We start from the raw sequence: 19205 nt of genomic DNA on the forward strand, positions 1-19205 counted from the left end.
CTCGGGAGGATCCCACAGACTACGTGACGGCTCCCACGTTCCTTCATCTCCTGAAGGAGGACCTTGTAATTCCGAACAAGCTCCTCTGATCTCACCCTACCTACATCGTTACTTCCCGTATGAACAATCGTAACCGTGTTCTTCCGTCCTTGCTCCTTGATGGACCGGGTACAATCAACGATCCCACGGCCCGGTTGACATACAAGCTTGCAACGTCGCTTAGTCTTTCGCTGCAGGATGTCGTCATAGCCTCGAACCATGGAGTCCCCCACCACCAAGAACTCCTGGTTTTCAGCCACTTCATCCTCCAGTAGAGCAAAACGATTGCCTAGAGCCAGCGGTTGCTCCACAGGGCACACGTCTACCGAACGCGGGCTCGACAAACGGGACCCCACGGAGCGCCACTTGCTCATGGCAGTGACAGTAGGTGAAGAAGTGGAACGCTCTTTGGGTTGTGGGGAGGGTTCACTCTTCTCACGGAGCGCACTCCTGAGAAGCCGAATTTCCTCCTCACACATCCTGAGACGGACCTCTAGGTTCACGCAACCTTCACAAGCCATTTCGCTCCCCCTTTAGCAATAAAAACGGCAAAGAGAAAATACAAATCAACAACAACAAAAATCAAAGCGGTCTCTAATAAACTAAATACGCGAAGCTTACTCTGCTTACCTTATACTATTTCTCCTACCTTTGGAGTACGGTAACAGAAAACTGTTTTGAAATTAAATAGAACCCTGCACTTTATATTATATCTGTAACTGTATAGCGCTATACGTATACAATTACAAAAACACAACACAATCACTTAACACTATTCGGAGATATAAAATTCACAGGTAATCGCTAGCTGGTGTCTGTGCAGAAAAACGAGGTCTCTAGCTGAGGTCACGAGCTGTCCTATTTTCCTTGCTGGTACTGTGTTGTGGGGAGTCTTTATGTTTGATATAGCAAACTGGGGGTGCCAGATGCTCCACACACACCAACCAATCATGTGAAAACAGCCACATATCCCACTGTGCTCATACTCAATAGCTGGAGGGTAGTGAATAGGCAATGATCAGTACTTTAACAGCCCTTACATGGGTAAGACATGCATTACTGTGTTCTTCCCCTCCTTGCCAGTGTTGGTGACATTGTGTTTTGACAATTTACCAACTGCCAATACATTTAATGAATATGCCACTATTGCTCAAACAGTGAGAGTTCAGATGAATGATAAAGGCTAAATCATTCAGATGACAGTGAATCATCTGATGGTGGTTTGTTATTCAGTTGAAAGGTTTGAGCTATGGTATATAACCTTTTGGGGTTGGTCTAGCTGGAGGGATACAGGTTTGTGATATGTAGCTTATTTTTTATGATTCAAGTGGGAAGACTTTGTGGCAGCATTCTATCCCCTACCACAGGGTAGGCAAAAAAAGGAAATTAATATTCAGAGAAATGGTACAGGACAGTAACAAAGGGTTGGGGGACAGCATAATAGAGGGACAGTCGTAGTATAATAAAAGTGTCATTATTTCTCTATGAACAGTCTTCCTCTATCACAGACAAAATTATGTGTGGCTCTGGTCCATAGGGGCACCCCATATAGACCCTAAAGTATCAACTGCATGCTACTTTGCCACAATAATATGCAGCCAATACCCCAGCCTATCTATCACAGCATTGGTAAGCTATTTGCTTACATTTCTTTGCTAGCATTTTCTCACATTCATTTGCTGGTCTAAATCCATTTATGACTGCAGAGAGTCTGTTAGGTTTGGTGTAGTAAGTGTTTTGCAGATTGAAAGGAACAAAAAATATACATACATCAACATCCAAACAAAGCACCAAAAAATTTAATCCGATATAATAACTACAACTTTAAAATCTTCAAATAATTGCCAAACCCTTCCCAAATGAGTAACAAATTCTTAGAAACGTACTTATCTCCAAATTCTGATGTAATTTTTTCCTTTTCCAGACTGTGAACATTCTTGAGTGTAACGTAGATCTTCATGAATTTTTCTGATTGATCCCATGCTGGAAAGAGAAAGTTGTGCCATTATATATCAATATATTGCCTTGATTCTCTTTTGTTGAAGAGCTGCATCCCCAAGATATCAGAGTTAGCCTGAGTTTCCTTTAACCCCTTCATGCCCAGGACATGTATGTATATCGTGGTGGCATGCAGTAAGCCTGTCCACAAGGTACATATGTAGGTCCTCTCATACAAGAAATATTTTCCTTGCTGGTACTGTGTTGTGGGGAGTCTTTATGTTTGATATAGCAAACTGGGGGTGCCAGATGCTCCACACACACCAACCAATCATGTGAAAACAGCCACATATCCCACTGTGCTCATACTCAATAGCTGGAGGGTAGTGAATAGGCAATGATCAGTACTTTAACAGCCCTTACATGGGTAAGACATGCATTACTGTGTTCTTCCCCTCCTTGCCAGTGTTGGTGACATTGTGTTTTGACAATTTACCAACTGCCAATACATTTAATGAATATGCCACTATTGCTCAAACAGTGAGAGTTCAGATGAATGATAAAGGCTAAATCATTCAGATGACAGTGAATCATCTGATGGTGGTTTGTTATTCAGTTGAAAGGTTTGAGCTATGGTATATAACCTTTTGGGGTTGGTCTAGCTGGAGGGATACAGGTTTGTGATATGTAGCTTATTTTCTTTGAGTACAGATTGTAACTATTTCAGTGATAATGTCTGTGATCGATTGATTGGTGTCTCGTGTTGTGTTGTTTTGAGTCCACTTTTTTGGGTCTTGTGTTGTCTTCTATTACTATTGTGTAATCTGTGAATGAGGAAACTGTTATTTGTGGTGTCACTTTTGTTTCTTGTGTAACTGCAATATGAATCTTGTGTTCCTGTAGAAATAGAATTGTTCTGGATGTTTGATAGTAAATCCAACTATGTTTATCTGTAATATGTTTTGGGTACATTTAGGTTTTGGTGTGTTTGCGGGTGTGTTGGTTACAGCAGAGGATGATTCTCTTAATTGAGCACCTTGGTGGACCACCACTTGCAGCTGCACAGCATGGGCCCTTCACCCACAATATTATCAATCATCTAAAGTAGTGACAAATCCCACACTTATGATAAGGGGTGGAAAGGGGGTGAGCTATGTAACAATCCATACTAAATCATTCCATTATATATCACTCAAAATGGGTTAAAAGTCACAAAAACGAAATTAATAAGATTATGTTACTGTGAAGGTTCAAATGACTATTCTACTATTTCTACATAAAACTCAGAACTCTTACAGTAATTCCTGACAATAGTTGTGTAGGATTTTTTAACCGATGTCTTAGCAGCTGTAGATTGGTCTGATGGTGTTCGACTGTTTACACTCGCATCCTGTGCAGCTGTTAACTGAAATAGAATGATTCCATACTATCAACAACTAGACATCACAAAAACTGCAAAGACAGAAAAATGAGAAGAATGCAATCTGTAGAAGAATATGGAGTACAACATATACCCATAGAAAATAAAAATCAATCCACACCCTACCCATGGTGCAGTTGAAGCAACTCAGAATCTTATCACCAAGACAATAGTGCAACACTATTAATAGGCATATCTATAAAACAAGCTTCAAACCCAGAATTGAACACTGATTTTACTAATGTTTGAATTGCAACAGTATCAGATTTCTCTTTGTTGGAGGAATAAATGACAACCGTAATACCACATATGGCAGAATCATTCCTGTAACAAATATGTCATCTAGTTCTAAGGATAACTAAATATTGTGCTTCTGTTGTTTATTTCTATTTGTTTCTTTGGCTCCATGTCTTTCATGGTAGTTCCCATTTAGCATCACTATCATGTAACCCTCATGGCACCACTACTGCCCCTACAGCTTCTACTCCATGAAACATATGCTCTGAATAGACCTGATAATATAATCAATAATCTACACCTTATACATGGCCATACCCTCTGGGGATGGGGGGGGGAGGGGTGCAGGAAGGTCAACTACTCCCCCCCCCCAGGAATTTTTTAACTTTATAACTTCCATGTGGGCAAAAGTAAGGTGATGAGATGTACAAGGGGAGAGAGTGGCAGAAGACTGGAAGTGAGTATTAAGGGAGAGAGACTGGAGGAAATGGATACTTTTAGATACTTGGGTGCAAATGTGGCAGGAAAGGGAGGAGTGGGAGTGGAGGTAGAATATAGATTTGAGAGAAGCGAGTAAATGTCTTGGTGGATTAAAAAGTGTAATGAGAAATAAACATTTGGGAATGGATGCTAAGAGGAGGTTATATGAAGGAGTGATTGTGCCAACAGCACTGTACGGGGCAGAAACATGGAACATAAGAAAGGAAGAGAGGAGTTTGAATGTGTTTGAGATGAAATGTTTGAGAAGTATGATGGGGGTTACTAGGCTGGATAGAGTGAGAAATGAGGAGGTGAGGAGGAGAACAGGGGTGGAAAGGGAGTTGGGAGATAGGGTTGATGAAAGAGTATTAGGATGGTTTGGACACTTGGAAGAATGAGTGAAGAAAGATTAGTAAAAGAGGGGTGGAAGAGAGGGGTGGAAGGCAGAGGTGGAAGTAGTGAATATGAGAGGGCATCCTAGGATGAGATGGATGGATGGGGTAAAAGGGACATTACAAAAGAGAGAAATGTCTGTTGAGGAAGGATGGGAGAGAACAGATGATAGGGGTGAATGGAGAAGGGTTGTGTACAGATGATGCTGTGATGCATGAGGGGGTGGGGGATGGGGGTGAGGGAGTATGTATGAGAAATAAATTGATGCAGCCCAGAGGGATTTCTCCCTGTTTTCTCCTTTTCTGCATGAGGGGACGGAGAAGGTGGGTCACCGATTTAATGAAGCAGCCTTGCTGTGGATGTGCTGTGTCTTACGACACTGCTTCTGACCCAGGGCAGTGGACAAAATGCAGGGATGACCCATCATCCAGGAGGTGCCAAGATGTGAGGGAGGGAAGAGGGTGGAGTTGAGTTGAGTATGTTAGGGATGGAATGGGGGGGGGGTCTATGCCTTTTTCTTTTTGGCTACCTCCCGTGTAAAGGGAAAAAAGCCTTTGGTATATGTATGGTATATGTCTAACTTCCATATTTTCTAGTAACTATTCCACCAATTTGGTGGTTGTCATTTACTGTGACTACTCCACCAATTTGGTGGGGGTAATTACCAGAAAATGTGGATTTTTCCTTTTTTTTCAGGGGGGGGTGGGGGCACATTTACCCCACCCCCACCCCTAAACCCCAAGGGTACCCTGTTATACACATGTCCTCCTATTGAGACATGTTGGGATATAAATGTGTTTGGATGGCACTCCTACATTACCAGTCTTTAGAAGCAGCAAGAATGCCCTGTGTTGGTGAAAATATTATCAAAACAAGCAGTGACCGCACCAACAACTTTGCAAAAGGAGTTGCAGTGATCAAGTGCTCCAAAAATGTCTAAAAGTGCAAAATAGTCATGCAGTATTGTGGCAGTGTCTGGGAATGCCAAAATTATGGGTCACAAGGATCCCAGTGTTGTGTGGAAGGTTGTAAAAATTGGTTGGTTGGCCATTCCTCACCCCCTGGATCACCACATGGTTCCGAGAGCCAGTGTGGGTAAACCCCCCTTAGGTGGACAAAAGCTTTATCTAGGCCTAACATGGTAGTGTAATAAAACAATGCTCCAACAAATCAGGGAAAAGTGAAAAATATCAAAGTAATATTGTGGTGAAAGCAATAAAGTGCAGTGATGAAACCTCCTCCCACCCCCTCATCACTGATCAGGAGGGCAACTGTCCTCACCTGGTCAACCACACAAAACAAACGACAAAACCCTCATCCCTTCTTTCCACTTGGCCCTCCCACCAATCTAGTGCACAAGTCTCAATCACTCAAACATTTTGGAAAGTTCTTTGTATCAACACATTTGCAAGCCAACACACAGGCAGAATGTTCTCAATATTGTTTTTCTACTTACAATAACCATGTGACAGATATAAATGTTGGACAGAAATTTAGCAAGTGACCACAGTATCTTCACATTCAACATTGAACATAATATTGAGCTGCAAAACAAAAACTTCAAAAAGGGACCAAACTTCCAGCAAGCAGACTTAGAAAACTTTAAGTGGTATACTTGAAAACATTGACTGGTCAGAAATTTACAGAATCCAGAATGTTGAACAAACTTTGGATATATTCATTAATGTATTCAAAAAAGCCACTGACGAATGCGTTCCAATGTACAATAGACAACCATCCAGCAATGCCAAGCCTTTATGGTGGAATGTTGATATCAAAAATATTTTGCTAACCATGAAACATGTATACAGGAGATACAAATCAACACATAGCCAAGCAGATAGATTAGAGAATGAATGATATCAAGAATCTAAAAGGTTCAACAAAATCAGTAGGAAATATCAAAAACAGAATATTGCCTCTAAATGAACAGAAAATTCTAAAGAATTTTTCACATATATATGGGGAAAATGTACTCAAGAGCACCATTGGTCCTCTCCATTCAGCAGGGGGGAAATAGTAACAGATGAGAGGGCAATGGCAGATATCCTAAATGATTATTTGGCATCTGTGTTTAGTATTGAGAACAGCAGAAACAAACAGCCAATCCCACCACAACAGACAATAGTCACATGTATACTTGGCATGGATATTGCTGAACAAGATGTGATACACATTATAAACTTAAGATATGCAAACTGCCTGGACCAGACAAAATTTACCCAAGAATACTCAAAGAAATTAAGAAAATCTGCAAGCCTCTCAGTGTGATTTCTAACTTAGCTTTACAATCTGGAAGAGTTGTACAAGAGTGGAAACTAGTAAATGTTGTCCCCTTGTTTAAAATTTAAGGTGGACAAATCCAATCCTGGTTGTCTGTAAACTAATGGAGTCTATCCCGAGACAAAACTATGGAATTCTTGGAGAAAACTAATATTATTAAAGATTCACAACATGGTTTACATAATAAGCACTTGTCTGACAAACCTTTTTGGTTTCTTTCATGGTATTTAAGAAATGTACGAAGAAGGGAGGGCAGTTGACATTATATATTTTGACTTCCAAAAAGCCTTCTAAGTCCCTCAGAGGAGGTTACTAAGCAAACTAGAAGCTCATGGTATAGTAGGGCATATTCACTATTGGATTTCTGAATGGCTGTCTGATTGTAAGCAATGTGTTGTTCTGAATGGAAAATGCTCAGACTGGCATTGTGTATCAAGTAGAGTGCCTCAGGGCTCAGTCCTAGGTCTTGCACACTTTCTAATATACTGTGATATGAATGTGGTGAGAGTATGGGTGTGCAGTTGGCACCCCCAGCATAGGATCAAAGGTCATCCTGAAGAAGGGGGTGAATGGGCATTGGCCTAGTGGGACAAGCCAGTGTCCAGTTAATGGGGGTAGATAAAGGAGCAAGTGAGAAAAGTGCAGTGAAAGAAAATATAGAAAATAATTAGTTAAGGCAGGATTAGCATTAAGAGTGAAAGAAAGACTAGCTAGAAGAGCCTTCGTCATCGGGTCCTAAAATGAAGAAGCAGGAAGAATAAAGAACAGCACTAAGTGACATGTAGCCCCATGACAAGCAGCTATCTACGCCATGGACAAGGCAACTAGCACAAAGAAAGTTCCTTGTATCAGCACAAGCAACATAACACTAAAGCCATTTGACGGCAATGGAGATGTTGTCACATGGCTTATAAAGGCAGAATTAGTGGGTAAAATAACCGGTGTCAGTGATGTTGTGAGTTATATTGCCTTTAATCTAGAGCAGGGGTTCTTAACCTTTTTTCTCCAATTCCCCACTTTTTATTGAGCCAACTCTCCATTTCCCACCACAGCATCGGTCTTTGACAAATTCGATTTTAACCCATGCAGTGTTTAGTACGTAAATATACAGTGATGTCACTTTTACCCAAACATGACTTACAATACCTCATATATTGGTTGTTTTTATTAAAACAGTCTGTAAATGGTTGTGATTTGTAAAGTAAGTCAACATTTGGATGTAATGTATTAAATTTTGAAGCACTATTGATTACACTGGGTAACAAATATATTTTTTTGAAAAATCGTCCAGGGTTTTCCAGCGGAATTAGACTAATTGTGATGCTCTGAGTCCGAAAATGCCCTTGGTTTTTCTCAATCAGGTCAGGATTGTTCGCTACAGACATTTAAGAAAAAAACGATTTTTCGTCCAAAAACCCAATTTCTGCGGATCATAAAAATTCGGTTTTTCCGTTTTCCTGGGGAAATAAAAGTCAACGTATCCAAATTCATTCATTTTTTTATATACTCGATTACATTTGATAAGCTTAATACATGTACATGAGCGTTACGTGACACAAAAGTTCGGAGTTCACGGCATAAATCGCCGTTTCCTCGAATTCCGTGTGTGAGCAGCTGCTGGGTTGTCTCTCTTCAGCGACCAGCAGTAGTCCGCGAGCATGACTGCATCCCACCTCCCCTGGTACCTCTCCTCCATTTGACACATGTCCTGATGGAACCTTTCTCCCTGCTCGTCGCTGACCGCACCAAGGTTTTCAGGAAACTTCTCCATGTGTGAGAACAGGAAATGCATCTTTATACTCATCAAACACCCGAGGTTTTGGAAGTTCTTTATCATGCTGTTGATGAGTGTGGCGTGGTTTGCTGCCTTCTTGTTCCCCAGGAAGTTGTTCACCACCTGCACAAACGACCTCCAGGCGGCGCACTCGAGCGTGTTCATGGAGTTTTCGAACTCTGTGTCCTTGATGAGCTGCCGTATCTGTGGGCCATCGAAAATGCCGGCCTTCAGCTTCTCAATGGTCACTCCAGGGAAGGCTCGCCACAGGTAGTTGAAGCACCTCCCATCCTTGTTCAGAGCGCGCGTGAACTGTTTCATTAACCCAAGCTTGATGTGAAGCGGTGGGAACAATCTTTTCCCGGTCAACAAGAGGTTCATTTATGATGTTGCTCGCCCCAGGTACTAACTGCTCTCGCGCCGGCCACTCTTTCTTCACATAGTGCTGGGCTCTGTCTCGACTGTCCCACTTACATATAAAGCATGGGTACTTTGTGTACCTGGACTGCTGACCAAGTAGAAAGTTCACCATCTTAAGGTCGATGCAGATGAGCCATTGGTGCTGCTCATATTGGATTTTGTCGAGCACGTACTTGACTGCTTCATATTTCTCTTTGAGAGTTGTGGAGTGCGCAAGAGGAATTGAGGCGAACTCGTTCCCGTTGTGGATGAGCACACTCTTCAAAGAGCGCTTGCTACTGTCTATGAAGAGTCGCCAATCTCTCGGATCATATTGAGGAGCGCCGAGTTTAACAAGAAGACCGGCGACATCTCGGCAGTACACGAGGTCTTCCTCCTGGCAGAAGTAGCCCATGTAGTCCTGATGCCTTCTACGAAAGAACGTGATCCGCGCGTCCTAGCCAAGTAGATTTTTCTCTTTGAGTCTGGAGGCAAACAGCTCGGCGGAAGTCTTCGACAAGCTGAGATCCCGAACCAGATCATTAAGCTCACATTGTGAAAAGGGCTGCGGACCATCTTGTGTTTCATACTCTTCTTCTGTATCTCCTCCCTCATATGCAGTGGTGGCCTCGTCGTCGCTGTCAGGAAGCTCTCTGCACACTGGTACAGGAAGTTCTTCGCAGTGAGCAACTGGACGGCGGGCAGATGGAAGGTCGGGGTACTGGAGGCTGCTCCGATTCTTCCAGTTGATGCCAGTAGTATTGATGGCGCAGAAGTAACAATCCGATTCATGGTCAGACGGCTCCCTCCAAACCATCGGAATCCCAAACTTCAGTGAAGTTTTCGTGCCCTTCGTCCACCGCCGGAGGTATTCCACGCACGTCATGCACACCGTGTGCGGTGCCCAGGACTTATCTTGGTCACCCAGCTTGACTTGAAAGTAAGCCTGGTATGCGCGCTTCACAAAGCTTGTGATGCTCTTCCTGTGCATTGACAGCGTGTATTCTCCGCAAATGTAGCAGAAAATGTCAGGATTATTCCTGCATGACCGTCGCGCCGAAGCCATATCAATACCCTGAAAAGAAAGAAACAAGTCAATTAGTCAATTTCAAACAGAAACACACCAGAAGCAACCATTTATATATGAATAATTCGCTATATTCTTCAAGAAAAATAGGATTGAACTCAAAACCCTTCAAATTATCATATGTATAGCTCGTCAGGTAGGCCTATGGCTGTATCTCAAAAAGTTGACCTGATTGAGCAAAACTAATGTGATATTCGGACTCAGAACACCAAAATTAGTCTAAATCAGCTGAGAAACCCCTGACGATTTTTTGGCTGTTACCCAGTGTTATTTGTGGGTGGAAACAAATTCACAAAATGTGACAACAAGAAGACACCAGAAACAAACAAAAAGAAACAAAAACACATCGATTAAAAAATAAAAAGACAGTGGTTTTTCTGTCCAACCGGTCATTCCCCACTTGGCAACTCCGCCATTCCCCACCAGTGGGGAATTCCCCACAGGTTAAGAACCACTGATCTAGAGGGCAAGGCATTAGTCATCTATTTAGAAATAAGAAAGGCCAATCAAGAAGATGCAGGAAAACTGAAAAAGAGGCTCAAAGAGGCATTTATTCAGAGTGCATTGGAATCATTTGGTTGGCTAGCCAGAATGCACTGGGCTGGCAAACAGGTCAACATATTTGCCAACGAAATTAGGAGATTAGCAGGATTATTAAGACTTATAGGTGAAGGCTTGGAACAACCAGTTAGAATGATATTTGTGAATGGCTTCCCTGACCAAGTTTCTGCAGGTCTACAGCAAATAGATGATGCAAAGTCTGCAGGCATGGATGTGTTGGTAGTCCATGCTAGACTTCTCACAAGGACACAGAAGGTTAGGCAGTTAGCAGAAACAGCAACAAAAATCAAAAGGCCTTGCACGAGATTGAGGATCGAGATGCCAGTACAATGACTCACCCAGGAAGAGGGAAGACCTGCTGGATCAGAGTCCACTGGCTGAAAGAAAAGGGAAAATGCAGGAGTCCTGAGGTGACCACAGTGGAGGGGGGGACCACCTAGGATGCACTGTTATAGGTGTGGGAAATCGGGCTGTCTCATGAGGGACTGTGGAGAGACAGAGCCCATCTGCTACAAATGTGGGGAACCAGGACATGTCACTTGACAATGTGGGCAGGGAAACAGACAAGGCATGACTGCTGTGCAAGCTGCCACTCAATGTAAGGGCATTCCCCAACTTTATGCCAATTGTAGATGTCTGGCTGACTGGAAGATATGCAAGAACACTAGTAGATTCTGGCTGTTCAACCACAATTGTAACGGCGGTCCTGGTTAACCCCTTCCATACGGTGCCGCACACGTAGGCGTCATGGACTTAGATCTCGGTGGCAGCAGCCAATGCCAGCCGTACGACGTGTCGTAATAATACTCGCATCATAAAATATAGTCACCGCTTATATCGATCGTTCTCTCTTCACCCGTGAATTTTGATAACCATAGAAAATGCGACTACAAAAGAATTAGAAAGAATGTCATTATGGAGGGGCGACTACAATAAATATAATCAAGACGCCGATATGGCAGCCTCGCGAATACACTCGCTCCCCATGACGCCTACGTGTGCGGCACCGTATGGAAGGGGTTAAAGGATTCAGACAGGGAGATATAACCCTAATGACATTTGATGGGAGACCAAGTACAAGGCCAATCAGAAAGTTGATATGACAGTGAAGGGTATTCCAATAAGACCGAGTGCTTGTTATGAGAACAGTCAGAGGAAACTAAAGTTGTACTAGGAATGGATGCAATTACACAGCTCACAGAAATCATGTCTGTCACCAGACAAGTGAGGTTTGGAGCGATACACGACTCAAGTACAGAATGGAGAGAGAGGAGCTGTCAAATGCTGGTGAAAGACGTGGGGATGACAGTGAGGGCCAAGGAGGTGTGGCAACACACCACTACTGCAGTGTCCCCTTAATGCATATAGTATTTTTGTAAAATAAAATTACTGTAATGTAAGAAACATGTGTGTGTCCATGTTAATATAATTATATATTGTAAATAATGTTGCCACATACTAAGATGGCCCTTGTAAGGTAAAAAACATCTGAGTGTGATATTGTTGTCTAAAATGTACAAAGTAATAAAATATTGATTGTATATAATTCATGGCATGGCAGATGGGAAACTCAATAATAAGTCCAAAGAGACTTGGAGTTTAATTTAATCCTTCTTTTACGAATGATAACCATTTACCATGATGTGGTAACTAACCACATCAATTGGTGACCTCCTGAGTGGACCACAGTGTAGCTGCTGCCTGCTGGAGTGGATTACAGCCGCCGCTTGCCACCCCTGCCGAAGTGGACTACCAGCACTGCCAGCCCCCTCTGCTGCCTGCCGACATGGACCCCCTCTGCTGTCCCAGCCACATGCTGACATGGACCACCCCTACTGCCCCAGCCGCCACCGGCTGCCAACATGGACCACCCCTGCCGCCCCAGCCACCGCAGCAGTTGTGGACCTGTCCTGCTGCTGCTGCAGTTGATGTGGACCACCCCTGCTGCCGCCACAGCCACAGCCATTGCCCTGCTGCTGCTGCAGTTGAAATGGACCACCGCTGCCGCTGCTGCAGTCAACGTGGACCACCCCTGCCGCTGCTGCAGTCGATGTGGACCATCCCTGCCACAGCTGCAGTCAACATGGACCACCCCTGCTGCTGCTGCAGTCGACATGGACCACCCCTGCCGCCTGCCTACATGGACCACCCCTGCCATTGCTGCCACAGCCGTTGTGGACCTACCCTGCCACTGCTGCAGTCGACGTGGACCACCGCTGCTGCCGCAACTGCCACCACCTGCCTATGTGGACCACCCCTGCCATCACTGCCACAGCCATCATGGACCTGCCCTGCCGCTGCTGCAGTCGATGTGGACCACCCCTGCCACCGCTGCCGCAGAGCCAACACCCCAACTCTCATGGACCAGCCTGTTCCTACCTCAGCGGACATGGTTCCTATGCAAGTACCACCCAACGACCCACTCCAACAACCTGCAACCCTCAGTCACAACCCGACTGTGTGGTTCAACAGCCTGGAATGTAATTTCAAGTCCTCGCGCATCTCCACTAGCCTTGCCAAATTCAGTAACGCCTGCTCCCTTCTCCCTCCGGACATCCTTTCTCATGTATCTGATGCTATCTCTACAGCATTAATATCTGAGACTCCATACGAAGACTTAAAGGACGCTATCCTTGCCCAATTCCAGTCATCCATCACTACATGCCTTCAAGAGCTTCTCTCTAAGGAAGAACTAGATAATGAGAGACTGTCAGACCTACTATGCTGCATGAAGAATCTCCTGGCAGACAAGTACAACACGTTCGACAAGACCCTTTTTCTCCAGCTGTTCTATCAACATCTTCTGGCCACTATCCAGCGTAGCCTCTTTACTGTGAAGGACCAGCTTCCTGTGGAGAAACTCGCCACACTCACTGATGAACTCATTGAAACTGTTTCTTTGCCCTCTGTCTCCCACATCAAGACAGACCCCCTCTATGAGCACCTCGTCAACATGATGACTCAACTCACACTGCAAGTTAGCGAACTCAAGGAACAAGTTCACGCAGCAGACCACCATAATTTTTCCCGCAGGCAACGTTCCAGACCAAGATCCAAGAGCACAGACTGCACCCCAGTAGTATGTTGGTTCCAAGGCACTTAAGGGTAACTAACCCTGTGCCTTCACCCATTCCCCCACTTTAAACTCCAGCGGCGAACATTAGAGGTGTATAATGTTCACCCCTACTGCTCACAACTCCTCTACATTAGAGACCCTCTGACGTGCCACCTATTCCTCATTGACACTTGTGCTGCAGTAAGCATACTTCCTGCTACAGCCACTCACTTCCCTCTACGCAGCCAACAAGGAAATCTACCGTAACTTCATCCCTCAACCTCCGTTGTGCCTTTGAGTGGATGTTCTACATCGCTAATGTATCTCAACCAATCCTTGGAGCCAATTTCCTCAACCACTACGGTCTTCTCGTAGACATGTAGCGCCATTGTCTCTACGATGTCTCAATGCGCCTCTCGTCCTACAGCTACACTTGACCTGGCGTTAGCACCAGCATTTCCGTCACCAGTCAAGACACCCCTTTTGTTTGCTTCCCTACTGCAACAGTTTCCCACCCTCACTCAGCCACATCCTTGTACACCGCCGATACGTCACCACGTCGAGCATCACATCGTCACTTCTGGCCGCCCAACCCATGCCAAGCCACGACGTCTTGCACCCGAACGACAGAGTTCGAGTCCCTTATGTGCCAAGGGATAATTCGGCCCAGCAATAGTAATTGGTCTTCAGCGCTTCACATCGTACCTAAGAGGAGCGGTGATTTGCAACCATCCAGTGACTACTGTGCACTGAACTCCCAAACTGTCTTCAATCGATACCCCATCCCCAACATCCAAGAATTTGGCTCCCAGCTCTTCGGCTGTATCATCTTTTCTACGGTGGATCTTGTTCAAGCCTTCCATCAGATCCCTGTCCACCCCGATGACATCCCAAAGACAGCCATTACCACCCCATTTGGCCCCTACGAGTCTGTCCAGATGCCCTTCGGCCTGAAGAATGCAGCACAGACATTCCAGCGCTTCATCGACGAAGTTCTATGTGGTTTACCCTTCTGTTTCGCCTACATAGATGACCTCCTCATCACCAGCCCTGATGAAGCAACCCTCCGCCATCACCTCGAAGAAGTCCTAGACCGTCTAAGAGACTATGGAATCCAAATCAACGCTACCAAGTCGAAATTTGGATTGTCCTCCGTAGATTTCCTCAGACACACTGTCTCCTCCACTGGAATTTCACCTCTGGTGCCATCCACCAGTTCCTGAAGCCCTCCACCCATAGACAACTCAAGCAGTTCTTAGGTATGATAAAATTTTACAATTGCTTCATCCCTAAGTGTTCCCTCATGTTACAACCTTTGTATTCTCATGTTAGGCCTTGCAAGCGTGGTCAGTCCATAAAGCTCGCTTGGTGTCCTAAAGTCAACGAAGCTTTCGCTTATGCAAAGACTGCGCTGATTACCATTGCCACCCTTAGTTTCCCAGCCCCGGGGGCCCTCACATCCATCACCACGGATGCTTCCAATGACTAAATCAGCACAGTCTTGCAACAATACGTTGACAGTGCTTGGAAGCCACTCACCTTCTTTTCCAAGAAACTGAGCAAGACAGAGAAGAAATACAGCGTATTCGACAGGGAGTTGCTTGCTGTTTACTGGGCAGTCCAACGATTCAGGTATTTCCTTGAAGGTCGACAGTTTATCTTCACAGACCATAAACCCCTCACCACCACTTTCCACACTAACAAAGCCAACTATACCCCTACTCAGCTCCGCCACTTACAGTACATTTCTCAGTTCTTCACAGATATTCGCTCCGTCCAAGGTACTGACAATGCACCCGCTGACGCCCTCTCCAGAAATATTCACTCGGTCTCTTTGCAGTCTCCTGTAATCGACTATGCTGCCATTGCAGCAGCACAGGCCAACTGCAACAACTTGCAGTGACTGTTGGACAACCCTTCCATCAAGATGGAGAAAATTCAAATACCCAGCACAGACATCCATCTGTATGCTGATGTCTCCACCAGCAACCTTTGCCCCTTTATACCTATGTCATTCCAGCATCAACTCTTCCACCACCTTCATGACCTTGCACACCCTGGCATCCGTGCATCCCAACGGATGTTGACCTCCAAGTTCATCTGGCCAAGCATCAACAAGGATGTCAGGCACTGGGCCTGCACCTGCCTCCAGTGCCAGGCCTCCAAGGTAACACGACACACATTTTCCCCACTAACTCCTTGCCCACTTGTCTCTACCAGGTTCAGCCACATACACATTGATATCGTCGGCCCACTCCCATACTCCAACAGCTACAAGTACGTGTTCACCTGTGTCGACCGCTTCACTTGTTGGCCAGAGGCAATTCCCCTTCCTGACATCAACACCAACACCATTGCACGAGTGTTCGTTGACAACTGGATTGCTCACTTCAGTGTCCCGACCAATCTAACCTCAGACGGAGGCAGCCAGTTTGAGTCGACCCTCTGGAACAAGGTAATGGCCCTCCTTGATATCCACCATTACCATACTGTTAGTTACCATCCCCAGGCCAACGGCATGGTAGAGCGTTTTCATTGCCAGCTCAAGGCCACCCTATACACCCATGCCCCTAACAATGAGTTCTGGTCAGTGGTGCTGTCCCTTGTGCTCCTTGGCATCAGGACCTCCCTCAAGGTTGACACTGGCCACTCTCCTGCTGAATTTGTTTTTGGCACCACCCTCAGGCTTCCCAGAGAATTCGTCGCTGACATGCCTCACTCCAACTCCTGTACTCCACACGAATTTGCCTTCCAACTGAAGGTGACCATGGCCAAGCTCCACCCTGTCCTGCCACACCAACCCAAGTAGCCTAGGACCTTCTCCAGTGCACCTACGTCTTTGTCAGAACGGACACCATCAGAAAAGCCCTCCAGCCTCCATACGAAGGCCCCTTCAAGAAGACCCTGACAATTTGGCGAAGCGGAAAGTGTGACCACATTTCCATGGATCGGGTCAAACTGGCCTATCTTTTTGACCCCCATGGGCACTCCCGTCAATAGCACTCCCATTCCTACTCATCTCAAGTGTCCCCGGACCTCCAAGACTATAATTTCAACAGTCACTTGGGGGGGGGGGGTAGTAATGTAGCAACACTCCACTACTACAGTGTCCCCTTAATGAATATAGTATTTTTGTAAAATAAAATTACTGTAATGTAAGAAACATTGTGGTGTGTGTCCATGTTAATAAAATTATATATTGTAATTAATGTTGCCACATACTAGGATGGCCCTTGTAAGGTAAAAAGCATCTGAGTGTGACACTGTTGTATAAAATGTACAAAGTAATAAAATATTGATTGTATATAATTTGTCATAGCGGACGGAAACTCAGTAAGTCCAAAGAGATTTGGAGTTTAATTTAATCCTTCTCTTATGGATGACAACCATTTACCATGATGTACCTAACCACATCAGAGGGCAGTGTCGCCACAAAGCACAACCTTAATGAGAAGGCTGCACCTTAACAATTGAGGACTAAGACTTCCTGGCAAAATTTGATGGCCAGAAGTGAGAGGTTGAGTAGTACCTCAAAGGAGGCTTGCCTATACTGAAGAACAAAGTTGGCTGCTACAGATAGACTCTCAGAAAGGGGTAGAGGGATGATTTTGATATCCAAGTACAGCGATGGATTGACAAGCGAATTTTGAATCTTTGGGAGGTGCTGGTGGAAGATGGAATCTTCCCTCTGATGGCAGTGGTGCAGCCAACCAAGAACAAAATACAACTGGTGTTGGACTTCCAAGAGTTGAGCCAGTTTGTAAGGTGTCACATTGGCAATGATTTTGTAAACAAATGTAACAAGACTATGCAAATGGTGCCAAATGTGTGGTGCGTCCACATTTGTAGATCTACAGATGGCTTACCTGCAAATTCATGTGGCTGAGCAGCTGTGGAAATACATACATACATATACCAAGGCTTTTTCCCCCTTACAAGGGGGGTAGCCAAAAAGGAAAAGGCATAAAATCATTTCCACCCATTCCATCCCTGAATACACTCTACACCCCTCCACCCTCCCTCTTATCTTAGCACCTCCTGGATGACGGGTCATCCCTGCACCTTGTCCACTGCCCTGGGTCAGAAGCAGTGTTGCAAGATACAGCACATCCACAGCAAGGCCGCTTCAATAAATCGGCGACCCCCCATCTCCGTCCCCCCATGCATAAAAGGAGAAGACGGGGAGAAATCCCTTCGGGCTGCGTCAAATTGTGCTCACACATACTACCTCATCCCCCATCCACCCGCCCATTCCATCTCATGCATCACAACATCATCCATATACAACCATTCTCCATTCACCCCTGTCTTCTGTCCTCTCCCGTCCTTCCTCAACAGACATTCCCCTCTTCCCCAAAGCCCCCTTCACCCCATCCATCCACCTCATCCTAGGATGTCCCCTCATGTTCACTCCCTCCACATCTGCCTTCCATACCTCTTTTACTAGTCTTTCTTCACTCATTCTTTCCATGTGTCCAAACCATCCTAATACTCTTTCATCAACCCTATCTCCCAACTCCCTTTCCACCCCCGTTCTCCTCCTCACCTCCTCATTTCTCACTCTATCTAGCCTAGTAACCCCCATCATACTTCTCAGACACCTCATCTCAAACACATTCAAACTCCTTCTCTCTTCTTCTCTTATGTTCCATGTTTCTGCCCCATACAGTGCTGTTGGCACAATCACTCCTTCATACAGTCTCCTCTTAGCATCCATTCCCAAATGTCTATTCCTCATTACACTCTTCAATCCACCAAGGCATTTACTCACTTCTCTCAATCTACATTCTACCTCCACCTTTTCCTGCCACATTTGCACCCAAGTATCTAAAACTATCCACTTCCTCCAGTCATTCTCCCTTAATGCTCACTTCCAGTCTACTACCACTTTCACCCCTTGTACATCTCATCACCTTACTTTTACCCACATTTAGCTTTAGCTTTCTTCTCTCACATACTCTTCCAAACTCTGTCACCAACTTCCTCAGTCCCTCCTCTGATCCTGCCACAAGCACAGTGTTGTCAGCAAACAACAGCTGGCTCACCTCCCACTTTTCTCCTTTTTCTTTAACCATCTCCAATCCCTGACCCAACCCTTGCATTTACCTCTCGCACTACCCCATCCATGTATAAGTTGAACAGCCAGGGTGACATAACGCTTCCTTGACAAAGTCCCACCTTTACCTCGAACCACTCACCCTCTCCATTTCTAATCATGACACAAGCTCTACTACTCTCATAAAAACTCTTGACAGCTCCTAGAAGCTTTCCTCCTATCCCATATATCTGCATAACCTCCCACAGTGCCTTTCTGTCTACCCTATCATAAGCCTTTTCCAGATTCATAAAAGCCAAAAAAACATCCTTCCCCTTTCCTATAGCTTTCTCACATATCTGTCTTACCACAAAGATCTGATCTACACAACCTCTACCTGTCCTAAATCCACACTGTTCCTCACCAATTACTCCCTCTGTTCCTCTCCTAATCCTCTCAATCAAGATCTTCCCATAAGCCTTCCCAACTACACTTAACAAGCTA

At 45.0% G+C, this 19205-nt stretch overlaps 1 protein-coding gene across 3 annotated transcripts in view; it reads right to left on the reverse strand.

Moving 5' to 3' along the window:
• The window catches only part of LOC143033408 (calcyclin-binding protein), an 86432-nt gene that overhangs the window by 39493 nt on the left and 27734 nt on the right, over positions 1-19205 (reverse strand). For 2 of the 3 annotated variants that reach the window (XM_076198801.1, XM_076198797.1), the window contains exons 3-5: positions 10950-10988; positions 3274-3382; positions 1926-2022 (exon numbers count right to left, since the gene is read on the reverse strand). In XM_076198801.1, coding sequence (XP_076054916.1) covers positions 1926-2022; positions 3274-3382; positions 10950-10988 — 245 coding nt within the window. The remainder of the gene's footprint in view (positions 1-1925; positions 2023-3273; positions 3383-10949; positions 10989-19205) is intronic. The other variant, XM_076198800.1, reaches the window with a different exon arrangement.

This window comes from Oratosquilla oratoria, chromosome 15 (genome assembly GCF_046742065.1).
Source record: "Oratosquilla oratoria isolate Oo_2021 chromosome 15, ASM4674206v1, whole genome shotgun sequence".
In the NCBI taxonomy this organism is placed as follows: Eukaryota; Metazoa; Arthropoda; class Malacostraca; order Stomatopoda; family Squillidae; genus Oratosquilla; species Oratosquilla oratoria.